The following is a 19,240-nucleotide window of genomic DNA, read 5'->3' as shown; positions in this document are numbered from 1 at the left end:
GGAGGGCTGGGCCATCAGAGAGGTCTGCAGACCCCCCACTTATTTCAGAATCCAATTGGCAGGGATTTTGATGTTTTGTATTCATGATGTTGCAGTAGCTCCCTGCTTTTATGCTCATTTCTGCCTAAACGAACAGACCAATGCAAGGAAAATCTTTGCTGCTTTTACCTATTGGAATGTGGTTTCTATCAAGGGCCTCCCCTACTTTCCTTTGCCTGCTCAGAGAATGGTATCATCAACCTGAAGCGACAGTCAGGACTGAACAGGAAAAAGTCAAAGCAAGAAACCCAAGTACCTCATTGGGCAGATATTTTTACAGAGTTACCAGAGGCTGTCATTACACAATATGGAGAGGTTAGCATACAGCCTCGTCATCTAGGGGGAAGATTCCTGAAGAAGAGCACCATTGCAAAAATAAGAAAACCAGAAGGATCTGCTAAAATAGCTGAAACAAAGAGCCAATACTTTCTCAGTTGGGATGCCACTGTCCCATCTCTTACCCTTGCCAGTGCCCACAGATTAGTGCAACATTTATCTCCATCTCTTTCCCTACCTCAGTGTGGTAGGAAAGGACTGTGACCTCTAAGAGCACCATAGACAGTTCCAGTACTGCTGAAATTATCTGCCCTCCTGGCTGTGTTCTAGATTGTTATGACAAGACATGAACAGAGAAGATATGTGCAGAAGAGCTGGGAAACCTGCAGCTCCACAGCAGCATCTTTGTGGTCTTTGATACCAGAGACCTCATGACTCCAATGGAGATGTATAGCAGCATCTATATTCAGCCCTAATATATAGCATCTATAAGCATAATATATAAGCATCTATATAGCAGCCCTAATTCTGAAAGCATGCTCCAGTCAGGCACCCTGCAAGCTTCAATCCCAGTCTATTATTGGGATCCCCACCTTTCCTACGTCCCTCCATTTGTTACACCCTTCCCATTTGCTTCTATCTATCAGCATGTGATTGTTCACGTGGAGGAAAGAGTGGCAGTGGGCAATGAGCAGAGGCAGGAATTTATTCCCAGTCTGGCACTAGAAAAGTCCTTTCTACCACCTCATTTCATTTTCTTGGTCTGTGAAATGGGGACTCTGAATCAGCTTCACACATCCTTGCAACACAGACATTTCTTATAAAATGTCAAGCATTGTACAGCTGCCAAGTACCACTTCTGCAAACTCTGTAGTATCCTTATGAGACCACAACAATAAAGTTGAATAGTTATTCAAAATATACACATGTAAATGATGCTACAGGTTTTTAATATACCAGAGAATAGGAAATAGGACCAATACAGACAGACATTTATGAAGATTATTTTTGGTAAGGATCTGGAAATATGATGCTATAAGCTGCCAAACATGGATTCAGTCTAAGCTCACAGTTTGAAGTGTTTCCAGGAAATGTATGTACATAAAAAACAAACACCTCCCCCCAAAAAACAACAAAATAAACCAAAAAACCCCCAAAAAACCCCAAAACCCACCAAACCCCAAAACAAAACTGATTAAGAACTCAATTTAAATAAAAAAAGAGAGGGAAAAAATATGGTATTTCCAGCACCAGAAAATGAATTTTTGCACCCAAGCAAAAAAAGTGGAAGACACAGTCCACCAGTTATGTGCCCAAACAAGCTTTCTTCTTGAAAAAAAAATCATAATCAATGCACACTGCTATCTAATCACAAAGCTGAAGCAACAGGGAGACAAAGGGGTGCTCTGCCTGTCCAGAGGCTAAGTGCAATGACAGGTGGGGCACAGGGGCCACATCAGCTGTAAGAAAGATTTACAGTGAAGTTGAGACATCAAGCAGGAACAAACTGGCAGCAGGGAAAATTGGTGGAAAGGTGGACATTACCTGCCCTGTTCTGTGCATTTCAGCCCTCCAGCTCTTCCATGACCAGCCTGGTTAAATCATTACTGCAACTGCAGACCCCACCTGGGGAGCTGGGGAGCAGGTGGGTCACCTCAGCACTGAGTAAGAGCAAAGCCTACTTGTGCACAACCAAGGGCTGTGGTGAATTGGAATTCACAGCGATAAATGGAGATTGACGTCACCACTGTATCAGTATTACTGTGCCAACAGAAGGATGTGGTGAGAGGAGGTGATGAATTCAGGTCCAAACACCCACACAACATTTATTACTGTACTGCTCTGCTTTCTTACATGAGAAAAGGGTGGGAGAGCTGATAAAAACTCACAAGCTTCATATCTAAAAGGTCATAGTGGGGCTGGTGACTTGTGCAGTGAAGAGGCATCAGTGTCAAGGTATTAAAGGGCTAAGCCAAACTGCATAGTACAGCATGTGCCACATTGGAGACAGTCAAGCACCAAAGTGTTCAGCATCCATCCATTCCCCAAATGGTCCCAGGATCAGGGCAACAGCACCAATCCTCAGGCCACAGGCAGAGGTCATCTGGCTCCTACAGAGGTGAGAGGCTCACCCCTGTCATGTCTCATGCCTGGGACTTGTGTCTGGGATGGGTCTGTTAAGATTGCAAGGTTGACACTGAGGGAGGGGCCATCAACTTTAATCATACCTTTAAAGGGGCTTTAAGGAACCCATGCACACTCACTCTATCCTTGGACAAGAGGGAAATGAGCAGCACTATGGAGGGATTTGGCACACACAGCACAGTGTGGAAGCAGGAGGAACTAGGAGCAAGAACAAGGAGCTGTAATAACCCAAGAAGACTTAAGCAGTGAAGGTAGCACAAAGCAGCTGAGTGCAGGATGAGGGAGCTCCATGTTCAGCCCTCCATGCCTCTGACTCACCCTGTGAAAAACATGTTTTGGAATGTTCAGGCCGGGGCAGGTGGCTCTTGACCATGCTTGCCAGGTAGCTGCTGGTAAACTGAGCTGGTTGTACACAGAACATGCATGGAGAAGGCCACATGACTTAGTCCAGAAGCTACTCCTCATGGTGTTTGGAGCAGCCTCTGTGAAAGACCAGCTCTTCCTTCTGCATGTTTTGTAGATGATTTACAGGCACAATGTCAGGCCCAAGCCCAAGTCTAGAAAAGACTTGTCTCAGCTGACAGTGCCTGAGGGTTGTGGAGATTGTCACCACTCTTGGGTCCAGTGTAGGGTTAATGAGCCTGAGTGGCTAAGTCAGAAGTTTCCCAGGCTCTTAGTAATATCTTTCTGTTGTGAAAAGCACACCAGGACAGTGGTGTAATTTTTGCTCCCTAATTACAAAGGACTCTTCAAGGGGTGCCAATACTGTTATTTGTGCAGAGGAGGGAGGGAAAGAACAGCATGTGTGACCAGTCCAAACACTGATAGTCTGGCAGTCACAAGCCACACTAGTTTTTAACCATGTAATAATATGCATTTGATATTACAGAGCTAATTTTAATCACAGGAACACTGGTAACACTGTAAGACCAATGGCTTTATAAATTCAAACACATTGCACCAAAAGACCTGTTTTCCTCAAATTTAACTCATAAAAACTGTGATTTCAGCCCAACCTGCAGCAGTAATATTCACCAAGAAGCAAGAGTGAAAGGCACGTAAGGGAAGGCTTGGTAGATTCTGTTATTCATGACCCAAAACCATTTTGCCATTACTGGAAGAACAGCAACGTATGTATGTATTTATCAGCAAGAATACACATCAAAAAAAACAACATTCAGAGCTGACAATTCCTTTCTCTAGCATATAAAACTAGTCACACTTGGAGTTATCAGGTTCATGATTTGAAGAAAAAGAGAAAAAACTCCACAGAAACAGTACTACCTCTGTACTTTCTTCCTGTCATAACAGAATTAAACCAATATCACCTATCGCCAACAGCATCAAAGATACAGACCTGGTATAACTCTCGGGTCAAAGGCACCATTACTGGCTGGTGACATTTAGGAGGAAGATAATCACACATTATGACAAATAAAAAATGGCAGGAGAACAGCTGAGACACGAGTAACAGTGTTCTTCTGGATGGGAAAGCAATAGAGGAAACCACCTCAAAGCTCAGGAAACAGGTTAAAATATGAATGAGCCAGGCAGAAAGCAGAGGTGTTAGTCAGCAAAGCAGCAGGTTGAAAAACACCAAAGCTCCACAGGTGATGGATGTGAGCTGACACAGGATGCTGCAGGGGAGGGAGGAGTTCATTACTTTCAGTCTGGGGAATACTGAATGTCATCTGCAGAGACCCCAGCATCCTGCCTCCCTTCTGCTTTTGCCAGTTATCTGTAGCTATCAACACTGGGGTCAGCCTTGTTTTCCCCAATATCCATCAAGTCTGAACCCATACTGCATGAATAATGTAGTAATAGGACATCACTTCAGCTCTAGCCAGAGGGAAAGGGCTTACCTTCACAGAGCTGTGGCTATGTGTGTCTTGCTCACATGAAGGAGATTGCACATAGGCTTGTATCTTCTCTTAGGAAATCACCAGACACATGCTGGTAAAGAGAAACAGGAATGACTGTGCTTGTGAACTCACCCTGACCATCTGGAACAGAAACCTACAGCTCTGCTCAGGCTCAAACCCAGCTGCACCATGCAAAGCATGCCCAGAGCATCTCTGCACAAGATCAGCAGGATGTCATGTGTTCCCACAGTGCTCACCTGAATTGGCAGTGCAGGCAGAACTCCCTGCTCTTTCCATGCAGGTTGGCAGAAACTGATCACATTAGAGGCAACATCTATCAGCTTGTCCCCAGATCTCTGTGAGTGGGGATGCACCAAGACCACAGCTCTACTGCTGGCACACAGCTATTTATGGCAAGATCCTCATCTGCATCTCATGGAGCTCTGGTTTACCACAGCTGTTGAAAATCAACACGTGCCATCTATCCTGCCTGGCTGCAGCTCTTCCACACTTGGGGTGGTGCAGCAATGGAGTGTGCCTTAGGCAGCTTCTAGCAGCTGTCATGGGGTGAAAAAACCTCTAGGACAGCATCTGCAAAGCAAAGCAAAGGGCTCACACAGCAAGCTGCAGGGGGTGGCCAGCTGCATCTGTAAACCACAGAACATGCAGTCCTAACACATTCAGTGGCTTCTCATGTTGCTGGCAGCAATGTACTGTGTCTTTAGAGAAAAGGCAGGAAGGGAGTGGCTTCTCAGAAAAGCCACCCTTGTAGCCCCCCTCCACTATAAAATCTTGCTACACAAATCCAATATAGTAAAAGAGCCAGAGGTTTTTAAGAAAAGCAAAGGCAGCTTGGACCAGAAGATGGAAGAATTCCTAATACTTTCTGAACAAGAGTGTCTGTTGCAAGGGCCCAGCACAGCTCAGAATGAGGCCATGAAAAAGTCAGTATATGCCAAACTGTGTATTCTAATTCCTGCTGCAGTGGAGGAAATGAGGCACTTCATGGCTTCGTTGCCCTGCCCCATGTTGTGGAGGACCATGCTATGTGTTTCTGAAGCACCTGAGCCAGGCAGTGGAGGGGGAAGGCCACCCAGCAGTGACCTGCCCTGCACAGTCTTCAAGCCCAGGGCCTGCCAGACGTGTGCACTGCTCAGCACTTGCAGCACAGTACAAGCCAGCTCCTCCAGACCTCAGATGGCTACTTTACCACAGGCACTGGCTCCATGGCCAGCCGTGGCCAATGCACACCTGGTTCTCACAGAAACTCTCTAGGGCATCCAAAAAAGGACTGGGGTCCGGTTATAAGGCTGACCCAGGCATGGAAATTCTATCCCCAGAACGCAATCCAGTGCTTTCTCACCTCATTATAATTCTTGTTGCTGTGTGGGTGGCTCATTGCAAGTGAAACCAGCAGTAGCTGAGCTGGGGAGAAGCAGTCAACCTCAAACCCTTCAGCTTATAGCAAATTTCCCCATTTCTAAGAGCTGGGGAAACAGCACCAAGTAGGAAAATCCCAGTGCTATGTATTAGTCATCAACTTCGTAGCCTTCAATCAGAGAACAAACACCACACTGTTATGAATGCCCTGCTCTTTACAATTGGATAGAGAAAGGATGAAGGAAATGTCTGATCCATCACTAAACTGAGACAGGAGCTCCTTAGGATGCCTGCCATACCCCATGGACTGGGCAGGTCCAGCACAGTAATCCCTCTACCAAAGACAGACTGTGGCTCACAGGCTGTACTGTAACAACTCTTGCCATGACAATTGCCTCTCTGCATGCAGAATACAGAATCTTAGGTCTCATGCAGAGATGGTCAATTTTATAGAGAGCATTCTGGCAAACAGCAAAAAAAAGAACAAAACGTCTGCTCCTCCCCTTATGCGCCACAGCAGCCGGTTCCCATTCTGTTCAACTAGGGCTGCTGCCAGTTTTTCTTCTCTTTCATCTTGCAGTCTTACTGAAGGGTCAGTATCGATATTTCAGTGTTACAGAAAGCCACAGGAGGGGCAGACTGAAAACAGAACAGCAAAAGGGACAAATAGAGCAAAGCACCTTTGGCCAGAGTTCAGCAGAGATGAAAGTTCCTCTCAAGAAGCTTGTCACAAGGAATGAAAACACTCAGGATTTAGCAAACCAGGAGTGCTGCTGATATCTGTTATTAGGCACTCTGGGAGAACAGGCTGAGGTATGGCAATTCATTAAGTATTAACTTTGGTTGTGTTAGCGAGGTATGTGGAAAGTACCCTCTTCCTCACTTGACTGTGTTTTTCCTTTGCTTTGGAGAAATCTGCTTAGGAAGACAACAGTCCTGCAGTTGAAAACCAAACTAAGTTCACTGGTCTCTCTGCTTTTTTTCACCAGAAAGTTCCTGCTGAGCTGTTGCGTGACCTCGGACCTTGTGCCTTTGGTGCAGTAGGAGAAGCCTTGAGAGCTCTGGCCATGACTGCAAGGTCTCAGTCACAGAAGCGTGGTAAAAACCCCTAAAATTCCGGGTAATGTGAGATCAAGATACATCATCACGTGGGAGCCTGGGGCAGACCTTGTATTCAGCAATCTGCAGAGGTGAGAAATGATCTGCGTGTTTCTGTGCATTCATGGGCACACGTCTGGGCATTGCACAGGCATAGTTCTCCCAACAATTAATAAAAATTACCTATTTTTTGTAAAAGCAACTGCATACAAAACAAAACACTTTGGAAGCACCTCTGTCAGGGCTAGAACACAAACTACATGAATCATACAAGTGCTGCAGCAAAATTGGCCTGAGCAGACCTCTCCTGCCAAGCACAAGCTTTCATGGAGGATTTCACAGAGAGTGCAAGAGAGAGCACAGGAGTAAAAGGGAAAGAAAGCACCACTGGTGTCCCTACACAGATACCTCTACTATTTTACCAACTTGGAAAAGAGATTTGCAGTACCAGTTGCTGTACTTAGCATTATGGTTTCCTTCCTCATGAATGGCAATACAAATAGAGCTTTCTAAATGAGAATAATTGTATACATTTCAATAGAACCCCATTACTTAATGGTTCTTAACTGCTTTATGCTGCCAACATACTAGGGTGGAATTCACCACACCAAAACATATAATTACGCTGTAAAGAAGTTGTCAGCAAAACTTCTTGAATAACTATACAACAAGAAGTACATACTGCCTTTAAGGTACAGGCTAATTCCCATTCTGAGTAGACAAGAACAAGCCCAACAAAGTATTCCATGAAGGCAGGGTGTCAGACCACACACTGGATAATGTTTCTGGGAAGAAACACTGCTTAGAAATCCCTGATTCCTTTTACAACTGCCAAAGTAACTGCTTGTTTCTACAAGATGAGAAACTGATCACCAATAATAGCACTAAGTGCAAATGATGGTAATCCTTATTTCAGGTCTTGATTGGTCAGGTACAAACATACACCCCGTGCCAGGGCTAAACACACTGGACAACATCCCCCACCCCAAAAGAAGTAAATTATGGAAGGTGTGTGATAAATCAATCACCTTCCTTTTGGACCTCCACCTATGTCCCACTTTCAGGTGTATCAGCATTTTCCACATCACCTTTGTGTGCTTCCCAAGCAACAAACACTCAGGGCAATAACCACAGGAGTTGTACTAAGAACTTCTGCTTCCTGCAGCTGCTGTCCCTTTTAGAGATTGCTCACAGCTGGAGACACCAGCTCTGTCCCTGTAGAACTGTGGCTGCCACTGCTGGGTGCTAATCCCAGCTGTCCCCAGGGGTCTGCATCATGTCCTGGCTGCGAGCCCCAGGCAGGCATGAGTGCTGCAACCCAGAGAATCACGGGTGACCTATAGCAGCCCTCACTTCAGTCAAGACTGAAATAACAAGCAACAATTCAACTTGTCATACAGTTTATTTCCAAAGACTAGTTCAGTTTTGACAAATGTGGCTAGGCTATCTCCATATAGCAGCTGTCCTCTTGGGCAAGGGTTTGCACAAATTTTATTTTTTTTCTCATTCTTCCTGCTATTTTCCATTAACAGTTCTACTGTTCTTTTTTTTTTAACTGCAAGTGTCAGTCTGGAGTCCTCACTGTGAATGGTATGAGAATCAGAAGGATAGGAGTTACAGGATGGGAAGGTAACATTTTGTCTGGGCCATGGAGCTCCAGGGGCTCTGCAGTTTTTCTAAGTTTAGCCCAATACTGTCCAGCAGTGCTGGTAAGCTGTCTGCTGAGCCACACCCTGTCTGCATGCCTCAGCACTTCTTCACTTCCCCTTGCATCTCAAAGTTCCCCCAAGTGGTTGTGTGAGTGGCAGTGGAAGTCAGTATTTTAGTCTGTTATCACCACCGTCTTGCATTACTTTACCAGTAGGGTTAAAGCTTTTCAATTTTGTTCCCTTTATAGCTCTTTCTCTGCTGTTTAAATCTTGACATTTCATCTCAAACCAGTGCAACAACTGTTCATCTCTGCTGGTATTTTCATCATTGCTATCACCAGACAGCTCATTAGTGCTGTTGATCCAAGCGCTGCCATCACTAGACTGTCTGTCATTCTCACTAGATGCTAAACCTGGGACAAGGGTGCAGGCAGAGCCCTGAACAGTCAAACACACACTGTCCTTAATTCTTGGGTCAGATTCATAGATTGCAGTATCTGCAGGTGCTTCACTCAGGTTGTTGCACAGACTAATGAAGGATTCATATAGTGATGTAGCGGTAAATTCATTGTCACTGTCCCAGTATATACCATTGCATTTACCTGCACTACTGAAAGGCTGATAACCAGATGGCTGAGGTACAGTGGGGCAAGAAATTATATTTGCCTTTCTTTGAACATTTTGATGTATTTCTTCCCCTGAAAGAAAAGCTGAAGCACCTTCATTTGCATGTGTGGAGAAAGACACAAAATCAGTATGTTCTGAACAAGTGTTTGGAAAATCAAGCTCAGTGCTGGGAGATCTGTAGTTGTTAGAACATGTCTGATTGCTAGTGGGCTGAGTGCTTTCATCTCTGCAGCTGCATTTTGGTGTCTCTGACAACTGTCTCAAAGATGGTGAAGACACGCTTTCAAAGCTCGGAGTCAGGCTACTGTTATCCATTGACTGAGACACGAGGGCATTGAAGCTCTTGTATGCAGAGCTGCTTGGCTCCTTGCATGCAGACACAAGCATATTAAAGCTCCTGTAGGCAGAGCCACAGGGCTCCAGGGATGGAGGCAAAAGGGTGTCACAGCTCTTGTAGGCAGAACCACACAACCGCATGGATGCAGACACAAGGGTATCAAAACTCTTGTCTGCAGGGCTGTTTATTCTGTCTGTTTTGGTTCCAAACAGTGATTTCTTTGTAGACTCCTGGATCAGGACACAAGAGTCATGCTCACTTTCAGAACTACATAGAAAAAGGCTTTGATGAATCATTTGTTGAAGATCTCTTGCATCCAGAGAAGCAGAATTTATGCTGGAGCTCCGATAGCCAGATTCAAAGGATTCTTCTGATCGTTCTGACCCTTTGCTGGCTGTACTGCAATTGTAGTCATCTTGAGAGGCTTTGGTGAAAAGGGGAGCTGTATGAGAAATATCACACGGTTGCAGACTTTTGGCTGCACTTTCTTTTGAATTTTGCTGTGATGGATTTTCTGACCCCATGTTCTCTAAGGTTTTCCCCTCAGTTGTGGGGATGTTTGGACCTTTATTGTCTTGCATGTTATTTTCATCTGCCAGGAGTGCATCAAACATGTTAGCTAGTAACTCATTGTGTCCAGGGTGCTCTCTGAAAGCACCGATGCTGCTCTCAAAAGGCTCAAACATGGTAATCTGGTTGTCAGTTTCTTCTTGGCTCTCAGGTTCACTGTCTGTTAAACATTCACAGATTTCTATACACTCTTCAACTGGTATTGTATCAGCACTGCTTCCTTTTGACAAGCACTCTCCAGACTTGTTGTGGCAACTGCAAGATTTCTCAACGTTTCTGATGTTATCTTTTCCCTTGAAGTCTTGGCTTGACAAACTTTGAGCCGGACAGTTCTTGCAACTTCTGTTTTTGGAAGTTAAAAGGACAGGATAGTTAATGTTTATGGCACAGGAAACAATTTTATGCTGTAAAGCAGAGGGATTTTTTTTAATCTTACTTACATTTGTTGTTCCATATGATTCTGCTTTAAGTTGTGGAATGGGAACTTAATTTCATCAAAGTAGCACAAAACTGAAATCTAATATAGATAGAAATGAGACTTAGGACACATATGAGCTGTATTTAGTATCCCTTAGACTAGTCAGACAATAGAATTTAATTACATATTCTACTTCTGATACTCAGGAGAAGGTATTTTTTGCAAAGCTTTAAAATTACCTTGACATTTTTTACAACCAAATGGCTCTTTGCAGGATTTGGGATTTGATCCCACCATTCTTTCTTCACTCTGCAAGGGAAGAATGAAAATTACTCGTTTTGACCGGACTTCTTAATCAGTGTACATTTCTCTCTTCTGATCTCCCTTCCCTCTTAGGCATCTGCATTGCAGAGACAGAAAGTGATAGTTCTGGGCATCTCCTGCTTTTCATTAAACCAGTGCAAAGATGTTTGTATGTTTGATATGTGCCTGCTCTTCACAATGACAGTCACCTGATCTTCTCATCATGTTTAAAATGATGTGTGAAATAGACAGGATCTCATTTTCTGATTACCATTTAAAAATTTTTGAAAGAAATAAAGGTATTTAGCCATCATTACTTGATCTCCAGCAAAGACCAGGGTCCAAAACTGACAACTCCCTACTATAATAAGCCTATTCTAGTAAGATTACTAAAAACTATTCAGAAAACGACAGAGTGCAACTGACTTGTGTTTATAAAAATCTCTGCTCACAGACAGCTAGACAAAAGCACTGAGAAAACCCAAAAGACTAGATTTTAGTGCTACCAGACATTCTGCTAATCAATAGCAGGACTGATAGCCGTATACACTGTTACCCTGTAAACTCTTAACAAGCAGGATACCTACTTGTTGAAACAGAAATAACAAATTACAGATCCAGCCATGATCAGTATGCAGGATGTGGGCACAGCCATCTGCAAAATGTCTTCAGCCGTCAGCCGGTAATCTGATAAACAAGCAAATATTTACATGTGAATGTCCATCTAAATGTAAGCACTGGCAATACCATGTTATTTGCTGCTCTTCTGCAAGTTACAAAAACGCTCTTTTAGAGGATGTAAAATAAAGCCTCCAGCACATAAGCAACAGACCCCCAGAGCTGCCAGGAGCGATGGTGTATGGCGTGTTGGAGATGCCTGGTGCAGGTACTGTGGGCAGCTACTGGGGTGGCAGGAGCTGGGACAGCCCACGTGCACTGCAAGGCCACTGTCAGCCCTCAGGGACAAGGTCTGTCACACAGGGCCTAAAATGGCATTATCATTGTCACTCTAGTGCAGCTATGTTTCTTATTCTCCCTGTTGCTCTTCAGGGCTTTTTATAAACCCTCATACCTCTATTAAAATAATCCTTAGTTTGCAGCATCTATCTATCTATCTTGTTCATTTATACACACTTGCTCTCACATCAGTGTTGTTGTATTTATAGAGAATGAACACATTCCTTTCAGCCTTTATTTCAAAAGGCTAAACAATTCAACCTCCCTTAGTCTTCTCTTCCTTAGTTTCCCAAGGAGTTGCCTATCTGTATTTAGTGTCTTTGGAAGCCTTTACAGGTGTATTCCCCTTACATTCAAAATGATGAAGATGATGAGTCCATAACTCTCTTCCAGGAGAGTAGAGGAGTATGTAAGACTATATACCATCCTTTTACCAAGCTGCTATTTCTGACATTATTACCATAGTGAAATTCGACTTCTTCACTCCATTCACTCCAGTAGGCTGGGTAGTCCATGTAGTTACACCTGAGACTTACAATGTAATCATAGCCTCTCTTCAAGGAGCTGGCAGTAATCTCAAAGCTTTTTGCCTGGTGGTTAATTGCTTTTACAGAAACCTGAGAAGAAAGTGAGAAAGTTCACTTTGATTTCTTTACAGGGTGAAGGGTTAGTGCCAGCAACTAAATACCAGTATGGTTATGTGTTTCAGTGACTTTTCACATATGAATAAACCAATGATTGTGTATGATATCGCAGTTCATGTCATAGGCAGGTGGTATTTGTTACCTGCCACCATGTATGTTCTTCTACTGCCAGAAAAAGCCCAGCCCCGAAATGCTGGATTATTCAGAAGGGTGTTTGAAGTGCCTCACCTGCCCCACAGAGCTACCAACCTCCAGCTTCTGGATGTCTGGGGAGCAAATGAAGCTCAGGGAACAGAAGCATAGTATTTTCAGTTTCTGCCCTGTCTACTGCAAACAGCAGACCATTTTGGGGTGGCAGTCAGAAGAGTTTCAATCCTCTGACATCCGTCTGAACCCTCTTGGGCTCAAAGTGAACTGTGCCAAGTGTGTAATCATGAACACTGTGGGACTTCCTCTGGCTGGCCCTTACACTGTTATTCATGAAGTGACTTTCTAGAGGACTTTTTAAACTTTAAAGCTCTGGAGACAGAAAACGAAGAGACTGGGTGTCTCTTACCTCTGTCGGGTGCTGCTTCCTCCAGTATTTCACTTCATAGATGACTGGCTGTCCAGAGAGCAAGGATGAAGGAGAGTAGCTCTCCTCCCAACTCAGATTGAAGTTACCATTTTCGGCTTTCTCAATGGCAAGATTTTTGGGGGCTCTTGGCTTAACTGCATATTAAAAAATACAGAAGAGCATAATGGGAGAGAACCAATAGAGGGAAGCAGAGAGAAAAACATTCACCAGAGACCAGAGTATCATCGCAGTCAATGCACTTGGCCCTTTTCAGTACGCTGTAGCACAGGAATAGAGAACCCAAACCTGAGCAATTTCAGGGTATATATTAACAAGAAATTATTTTTTAAGCTGGTGAACAAACTGCAAGCATAGCCTTTTGGTGCACTGTATGCAGTTTTCAGCCTGGAGAAACAGGAACAACCGGTGCCCTGACAGTACCAGCCGTAAGGCTGGGTGGGCACAGAGCTCCAGTGTCGCAGTCAAGTTGTCCTGGCTTCCTGTCTCTTGGAAACTGGACTTTTGCTTATTTGACAGATAAGCAGCAGCATAAATCAAGTATTCTGAAGTGAACCAGCTCCTCGGCTGCCTAAGGTATGAAAATGGTTTCTCTGAGTCTCTACAGTGACAGGTGCTACCAACAAACTGTTCTGACCAAACTGGGAGCCTAGGCAGAGACATGAACTGTGTCTACACTCTGTCCAGTCTCTTTAACTTTTTATCACTGGCTGTTAAAATCCAACAGCAACTACTGTAAAAAAATCTTCTGCTCATGTAGCATGATTCAACTAGCATGAAAGATCTGAGTATGACAGAGACAGGAATGGAGGAATTTCAGTAGGGATAACCTAGTTTCTTTCTAGAAACTGAAAGTAGAATGATTCCTCTTCATCTTGTATGCCACAAATAAAATGCACTATAGATAATCTAAACCACTAAACTCCTTTTGGCTCGCAGCTGAGAGGGTACAGCTAGAGGAAGAATCATTCTCTTCTTTCCCCATTACTTACACTAATTCCTTAAGAATCTAATCCAGAATCAGGGTTCTAAAACAAATGGATTTTGCATTTAAGCTACCACAATACTGCACCTCTGACAAGCAAAAAATGTTCTGGCGAAGTGAATAAGAAGTTAGCTAGGATTGCAAAGCCTGGAACCAGATGTGCCAGTGACAAAGTAAACAAGTACTTACCAAAAAGGGCTGGTGTAACATTGTAATTCCACATATCAGTGCCATTGAATTGTAGAGCTAGAATGTATGTGAGGCCTGATACAAAATAATCTGAATATATTGTACAAGTGCACCTTAAATTGTCTTTTTCATTCTCAGGAACACACCTGTTTCTGAAAAACAGGCACAAAATTGTGATGTTTAAGAGAATGTGACATACTATTCCTTGAAAAGGTGAAATCAAGTTTCCCAACGTCTATAAGTAATCAAAACTGAGACGAGTCAGTTCCCAGAAATGTTTCCAAAACAAAACAGAGATCCTGAAATAACCCACCCTCCCCCCCCCCCGGGTATGTGTATGGCACAAAAGGCGAAGGATTGATCCCAAATACCACCCTTTGTCACACTTCAGCTTCTAAAGGAACATTCTAACAGGTTGTTAGCATAGGAACAGGTTCATTGAAGTGTATGAGCAAGGTTATTTGAATGTTGGTGTGGAGAAATCATGCAGTGAGGAACAGGAAAACCCAGATGCATCTTCTTTTGTAAGAGATGAAGACAGGCCCTGCTCAGAACAGGGACAACAGTCTGTGCCTGAACACGGAGTTAGATTGTATGCAGAGACAATCACCTGGGCTCCAGTGGAAAACATTTTTCACACAGGCTACAGACCAGTGAATCAAGTAAAATTTCTCATGAAGAAAGTAAAATTTTGCACTAATGTTTTGTAAACTTCTAACAGACCTACCAGTCCTACCTGTAGGACTTGATCCCTCCTCTGTACTAAGAGAACAGAAAGTTCTACAGAGGAGTAGACCACTGAACAGAGAGTGCTGTTAATTGCAGAAACCCATTTTAAGAGAAATAATCTGAAGTACATTTTGTCCCAGACACCTACAGCAGAGGGAGGGAATTAAAGCCAATAGTGGCTGTAGGATATATGAAGTTCTAACAATGAGAGTGTAACATCTTATTAAACACTTACGACAAAGAAGAAGTTTCCTTTCTGTAGCGGAGCAGGAATTCTTTGGAGCAATTGGTTTGTGCAGGCACCTTCCAGTGACAAATCAGCTTTTTGTCATAGTCAGTGAAGCATGCAAATTCTTGTATGTGTCCTGCAGTCATAACTATGGGAAAGCAGCATACAATGAGAAGCAAGAGAATCAGAAGACTAGAGTGGACTAAGCAGAAATATTTTTTCATCTAAACAGAGCTTCTACACCCCTACAAATTAAGTGAAAACACTGTTGCTTTTTGTGTCTGGGTAAATGGAAAGAGGGGCACTCAGACTGTCTCCATCTTTCTAGAGACAACATCTATGGCCTTGGAGAGGAAGAGTCTGCAGTAGTAATATTGAGATAGAAAGGCACATCTCAGCCAACACAGACTTCCAAAAATCTGATTCCAGTAGCTCTATTTAAAACACATCAGCATTAAATTACAAAACAGCACCATTCCACCTGTTAAATACAAAAGGTTCAAAACCCGAAATGCAGATGACTAACGGAGTCAGACCAGGATCACTGCTTACAGTCACGACTTGTGCTTTACCTACAATGGTTCTGAACTTCCCAAAAGCACACTTTATGCCTCCCCAGAGTGGCTCCCTAGTGCCTAGAAGATCTTCCTACCACAGTCTTTCTTCTAGTATGTACCTTTATTTCATTTCATTCAGTACTTCCTGTTCTGTCTTCTACTTGTCATTGTTATGAGAGCATTCAAGACTGAGGAGAGATTGAGTCATGCTGAGCCAGGCACTGAGGAGGTACACAAAAGCCCAGAATCTCTGCACACCAGTGTTCAAATTTATAACTATTTTCACTGGCAATATTTAAGCAAAAAATAGAATATGCTGGTCAAAATATCTTTGCTAAAACTGAAAGTGGAAATAGAATCCACAGTCCTCAATATCCCTTCCAGCCTCACATTCCTTTATTTCAATGTGCTCCACAAGAGTGATACACAGAAGAGGAGAAACTGGGTGACAGTAAGGTCATGTTAGTCCTGTTATTAGGACTAACAGTGTACCAGCCCTGGTACTGGACCCTGGAAGATGACCATTAGAAAATAGCTAGAAATAGCTAATACTTTTATAATGCAAGGCAATTATTTGCCCTCTCTGATGTCTGACTTCTTTTTCACAGGTAAATAATAACAGTATCTCCCTTTCCTTGCACAAGCTGTACAAATATAAATCTTTTCCTGCTTTACATGTCAATCTTCTGTAAAAAAATTAAAATAGCTTTGACTGTTTTTTTGAATTCTATTAATATTTTCTGAGAATTTCCAAAGGGATTCTGCTAGAAGATTTTTGGTGGGAATTATACAAGACCAAAGTTTGTGTACATGGCCCAGTACTTTACCAACTCTCCATGCTGGTCATTTACGTTGCAAATTCAAGATTCAGCTTCCAACTATTCACATCCTGCAAGGTAATTGTCCTTCAACCAGTTCTGCTTCACAGGCTTATTCCATCCAAGTGGTACCTAAATTTCAGATTATTCCTCCCAAGATTTTTATCCTGAAAGTACCTAATTTTTTTATCTTCCCTATATATTTTTTTTTATCTCCCCTTTTCTGTAGTCCACTTGTGTTATTTACTATGGTCCAACTTCTGCACACTCTGACACAGGATGTGCAAATGTAAAATGTGATGGTCCGATACCTTTGAGTGGATATGATACATACCACAATGGGATCTATAAAATTTGGATTCTAAGTTGTCTGGTATATTGACTGCTTATAAACATAGAACTGACTGTGATTCATGGTTTCATTAGTGTTCAAATATTTAGAAAATGTTCTGGTTTAGTTACTAAGGCTAAATATTTATCTTGTAGATAAGAACTGTTGCTGTTACGTCCTTTCTGGATGGCAGTACCATGTTAGGTTCCCTTTTTTTCTGCACAGTACCCAATTCTTTAACACTCATCAAAAAAGCAGCAAGTCAAACTTCTGCAACATTTTAACAGTCACACTGCTTTTTATTTTACAATAATCATTACCCTACTGATATTGTTTATATTTTGTTGCTATTTATAATTTTATTCCTAATTTCCTTTTCTCACTTTGAAATGTACTTTTAACAGAAGCACTATCAATTTAAGGCTCTTAAAAATGAATGATTATTTTTCAATGTGTTAATCATCTTACACTTTCAAGAATACTTCAATTAAATGAAGCTCTTCCTTCTGTGTTAAGCTATGATGAGTAACAGTTTTACTTTATCTTGCTCCCTCGTGGCCCCACGGGCAAACCACAGCAGCCAGGGGACACCAGAGCATCCTGCAGAGCTGCCTGGACTACGCCGAGACCTTACTCACAGTGAGGTGTCCAGTGCAGATCAGACAGTGGGGAAGGAGGAGATGGCTTTCCAAACCTGCTTCTCCTTCCTGCAAATTTCTAGTTTTTCTTGCCCACATAAGAAAAGGTCAGTATAAAGGAAAAAAAAAAAAACAAAACCAAGATTTTTTTCTAGTACAGGGATATTTCTGACATTTGAAGTTACAAATTTTCTAGTTAATTAGTGGCAACAGCTTTACCTAGTGGTCATGGAAAAATGCTGTCAAGAAAAGTTTCAATATAATAATTTAAAATATTGACGAACATACCTTTATTTGTTGTATATGAAAAGAAAAGGACCCACAGGGTATACAGTGCAGCACTTGGGAGTCTTGCCATTATTGACAATTGTCAGTTTCAGTAGGAAACACTGTGCTGCAATTCTGCCAACAGAAAACACAATAAGCTTACATCCCTGTCTCTGTTATGGTAAAAGTATAGTTTTTCCTACCCTCTGCTAGATGTTAGAATTCAGACCCCCTGCTGTACCCATTTTCCACCTCTGACCCCTAAAATGAGCTCATGGAATGAGACATGTAGAAGAATAAGGAAAATACAAATGAGCTAGAAGACTTTTCTGCAAAATTTTAATTACAGAGGATACGGGACTGACATTGGCAATGAACCTACTCTCTTTAGCTACCAGAAAAGTTGCTGGTATATGAAGGCTAAAAAAGGGCAAGCACTAGACCAAAGTCAGTGACATTGTCACCAAAGCCCTATGATTCCACTCTGATAAGTAAAAGAATTTAAGAATGAAGTGTCCAATCTATTGACTAAAATGTTTTCCCCAAGTCCCATCACCAGTGCCTTGATAATCTGAGTATCACCCTCCTAAAAAAAAACCAAAACAAACTAGCAAAGAACTCTGAGTATTGGTCCAACAGAATGCAGATTCATTAAAACATCAAATAATTAGAAGTTGTAAAACACATACCTAATCATGATATAACCAGACCAACTTTGGAGAAGGAAAATAATGCAGCTTTTATGTCCCTAAGCATAGCAAAACTGTCCAAGTAAATAAAAAACAGATAAAATAATTAATTTCAGACTTAAAAATAGCAAGTATCCCCAAGATTTTTTCACCTCTACACCTAATGCAGGTACTTCATGCCTAAGATAAGGTGACCAGCTTTCATATCACTAGAAATGGATGTGATCCATTTAAAAGTCTGATAAATTTGTAGGTGAAGTCATGCTAGCTAATATGCTTTTGGCTTTGCTTTCAGTATAAAGAGGGATGAAATTGGGTGAGCAGCACATTGTTAAGACACAATCCTTTGGTTGCTTCCTCTTATGGTTTTGGAATTTTCTAACTTTCATGTCTGCAAGCTTCAGCTGTTCTGTTTATACCTGTAGGGCTCCCAGGTAGTACACTAGTTTTTATTTCAAACCCTGATGATTCTCTCAGTGTGATGAAGGGAAGGGGAGGGGAGGGGAGGGAAGGGAGAGGAGAATCTCCTTCAGCAGGTGAATGGTGTTGGGTGTTCTGCAGAAGCTTGGTCAGTTCTGAAGTAGAAAAGGCCACCAAAAGGTATTTTTGGATGGCGGTTCAAGACTCTGGTCCCCAAGCCAACCATGCAGCAGAACCACATTTCATGTGTCTGACAGAGGTGAGTCTGTCTGTCTGACTGACTGAAAATATCCATCCTAGAAGTTAAGGGATAAGGACATTGTTAGTGAAAATAGAAGATCAGAATGGACACTCTTATGTGACCTTCTCTGGGGCAGTTACTGTTCATCTAGTAATAGAAGATAAACCTGAAAAACAAATTTATCATAAGAGCTTGAGAAAACTATTACTCGAGCTCAATTTTTCATATTCTGAGAATAGATGAAACGTGACTAAGCACAGTAATGCTT

General features: G+C 42.4%; 2 protein-coding genes across 3 annotated transcripts in view; both read right to left on the bottom strand.

The window, feature by feature from the left end:
* The window catches only part of IL21R (interleukin 21 receptor), a 21,593-nt gene extending 13,503 nt beyond the window's left edge, over positions 1–8,090 (bottom strand). Inside the window, exons 1-2 of one of the 2 annotated variants that reach the window (XM_033518043.1) lie at positions 4,580–8,090; positions 4,323–4,413 (exon numbers count right to left, since the gene is read on the bottom strand). The gene's annotated coding sequence lies outside the window, so the exon portion shown is untranslated. The other variant, XM_015642890.2, reaches the window with a different exon arrangement.
* A 93-nt stretch (positions 8,091–8,183) lies between these two features.
* IL4R (interleukin 4 receptor) lies at positions 8,184–18,917 on the bottom strand. Its single transcript, XM_015642889.3, has 10 exons — positions 18,312–18,917; positions 17,644–17,757; positions 15,018–15,159; positions 14,054–14,205; positions 12,862–13,016; positions 12,122–12,278; positions 11,292–11,391; positions 10,641–10,710; positions 10,424–10,500; positions 8,184–10,325 (listed from the first exon to the last, which is right to left on the bottom strand). Exons 2-10 carry the CDS (start codon positions 17,711–17,713, stop codon positions 8,615–8,617), a joined length of 2,634 nt encoding a protein of 877 aa, XP_015498375.1. The 5' UTR covers positions 17,714–17,757; positions 18,312–18,917; the 3' UTR covers positions 8,184–8,614.
* Positions 18,918–19,240: the final 323 nt, after the last annotated feature.

This window comes from Parus major, chromosome 14, assembly GCF_001522545.3.
Source record: "Parus major isolate Abel chromosome 14, Parus_major1.1, whole genome shotgun sequence".
Lineage (NCBI taxonomy): Eukaryota > Metazoa > Chordata > Aves > Passeriformes > Paridae > Parus > Parus major.
This window is presented reverse-complemented; position numbering and strand designations above follow the sequence as displayed.

Excerpts from the sequence above, each read along its gene's own strand:
- IL4R (XM_015642889.3), bottom strand. The coding sequence starts at position 17,713 with ATGGCAAGACTCCCAAGTGCTGCACTGTATACCCTGTGGGTCCTTTTC. Across the intron at positions 12,279-12,861 it reads GGAAGCAGCACCCGACAGAG|GTTTCTGTAAAAGCAATTAA; the intron begins GTAAGAGACACC and ends CTTTCTTCTCAG. Across the intron at positions 10,711-11,291 it reads TGTTATTTCTGTTTCAACAA|AGTGAAGAAAGAATGGTGGG; the intron begins GTAGGTATCCTG and ends CTTCCCTTGCAG.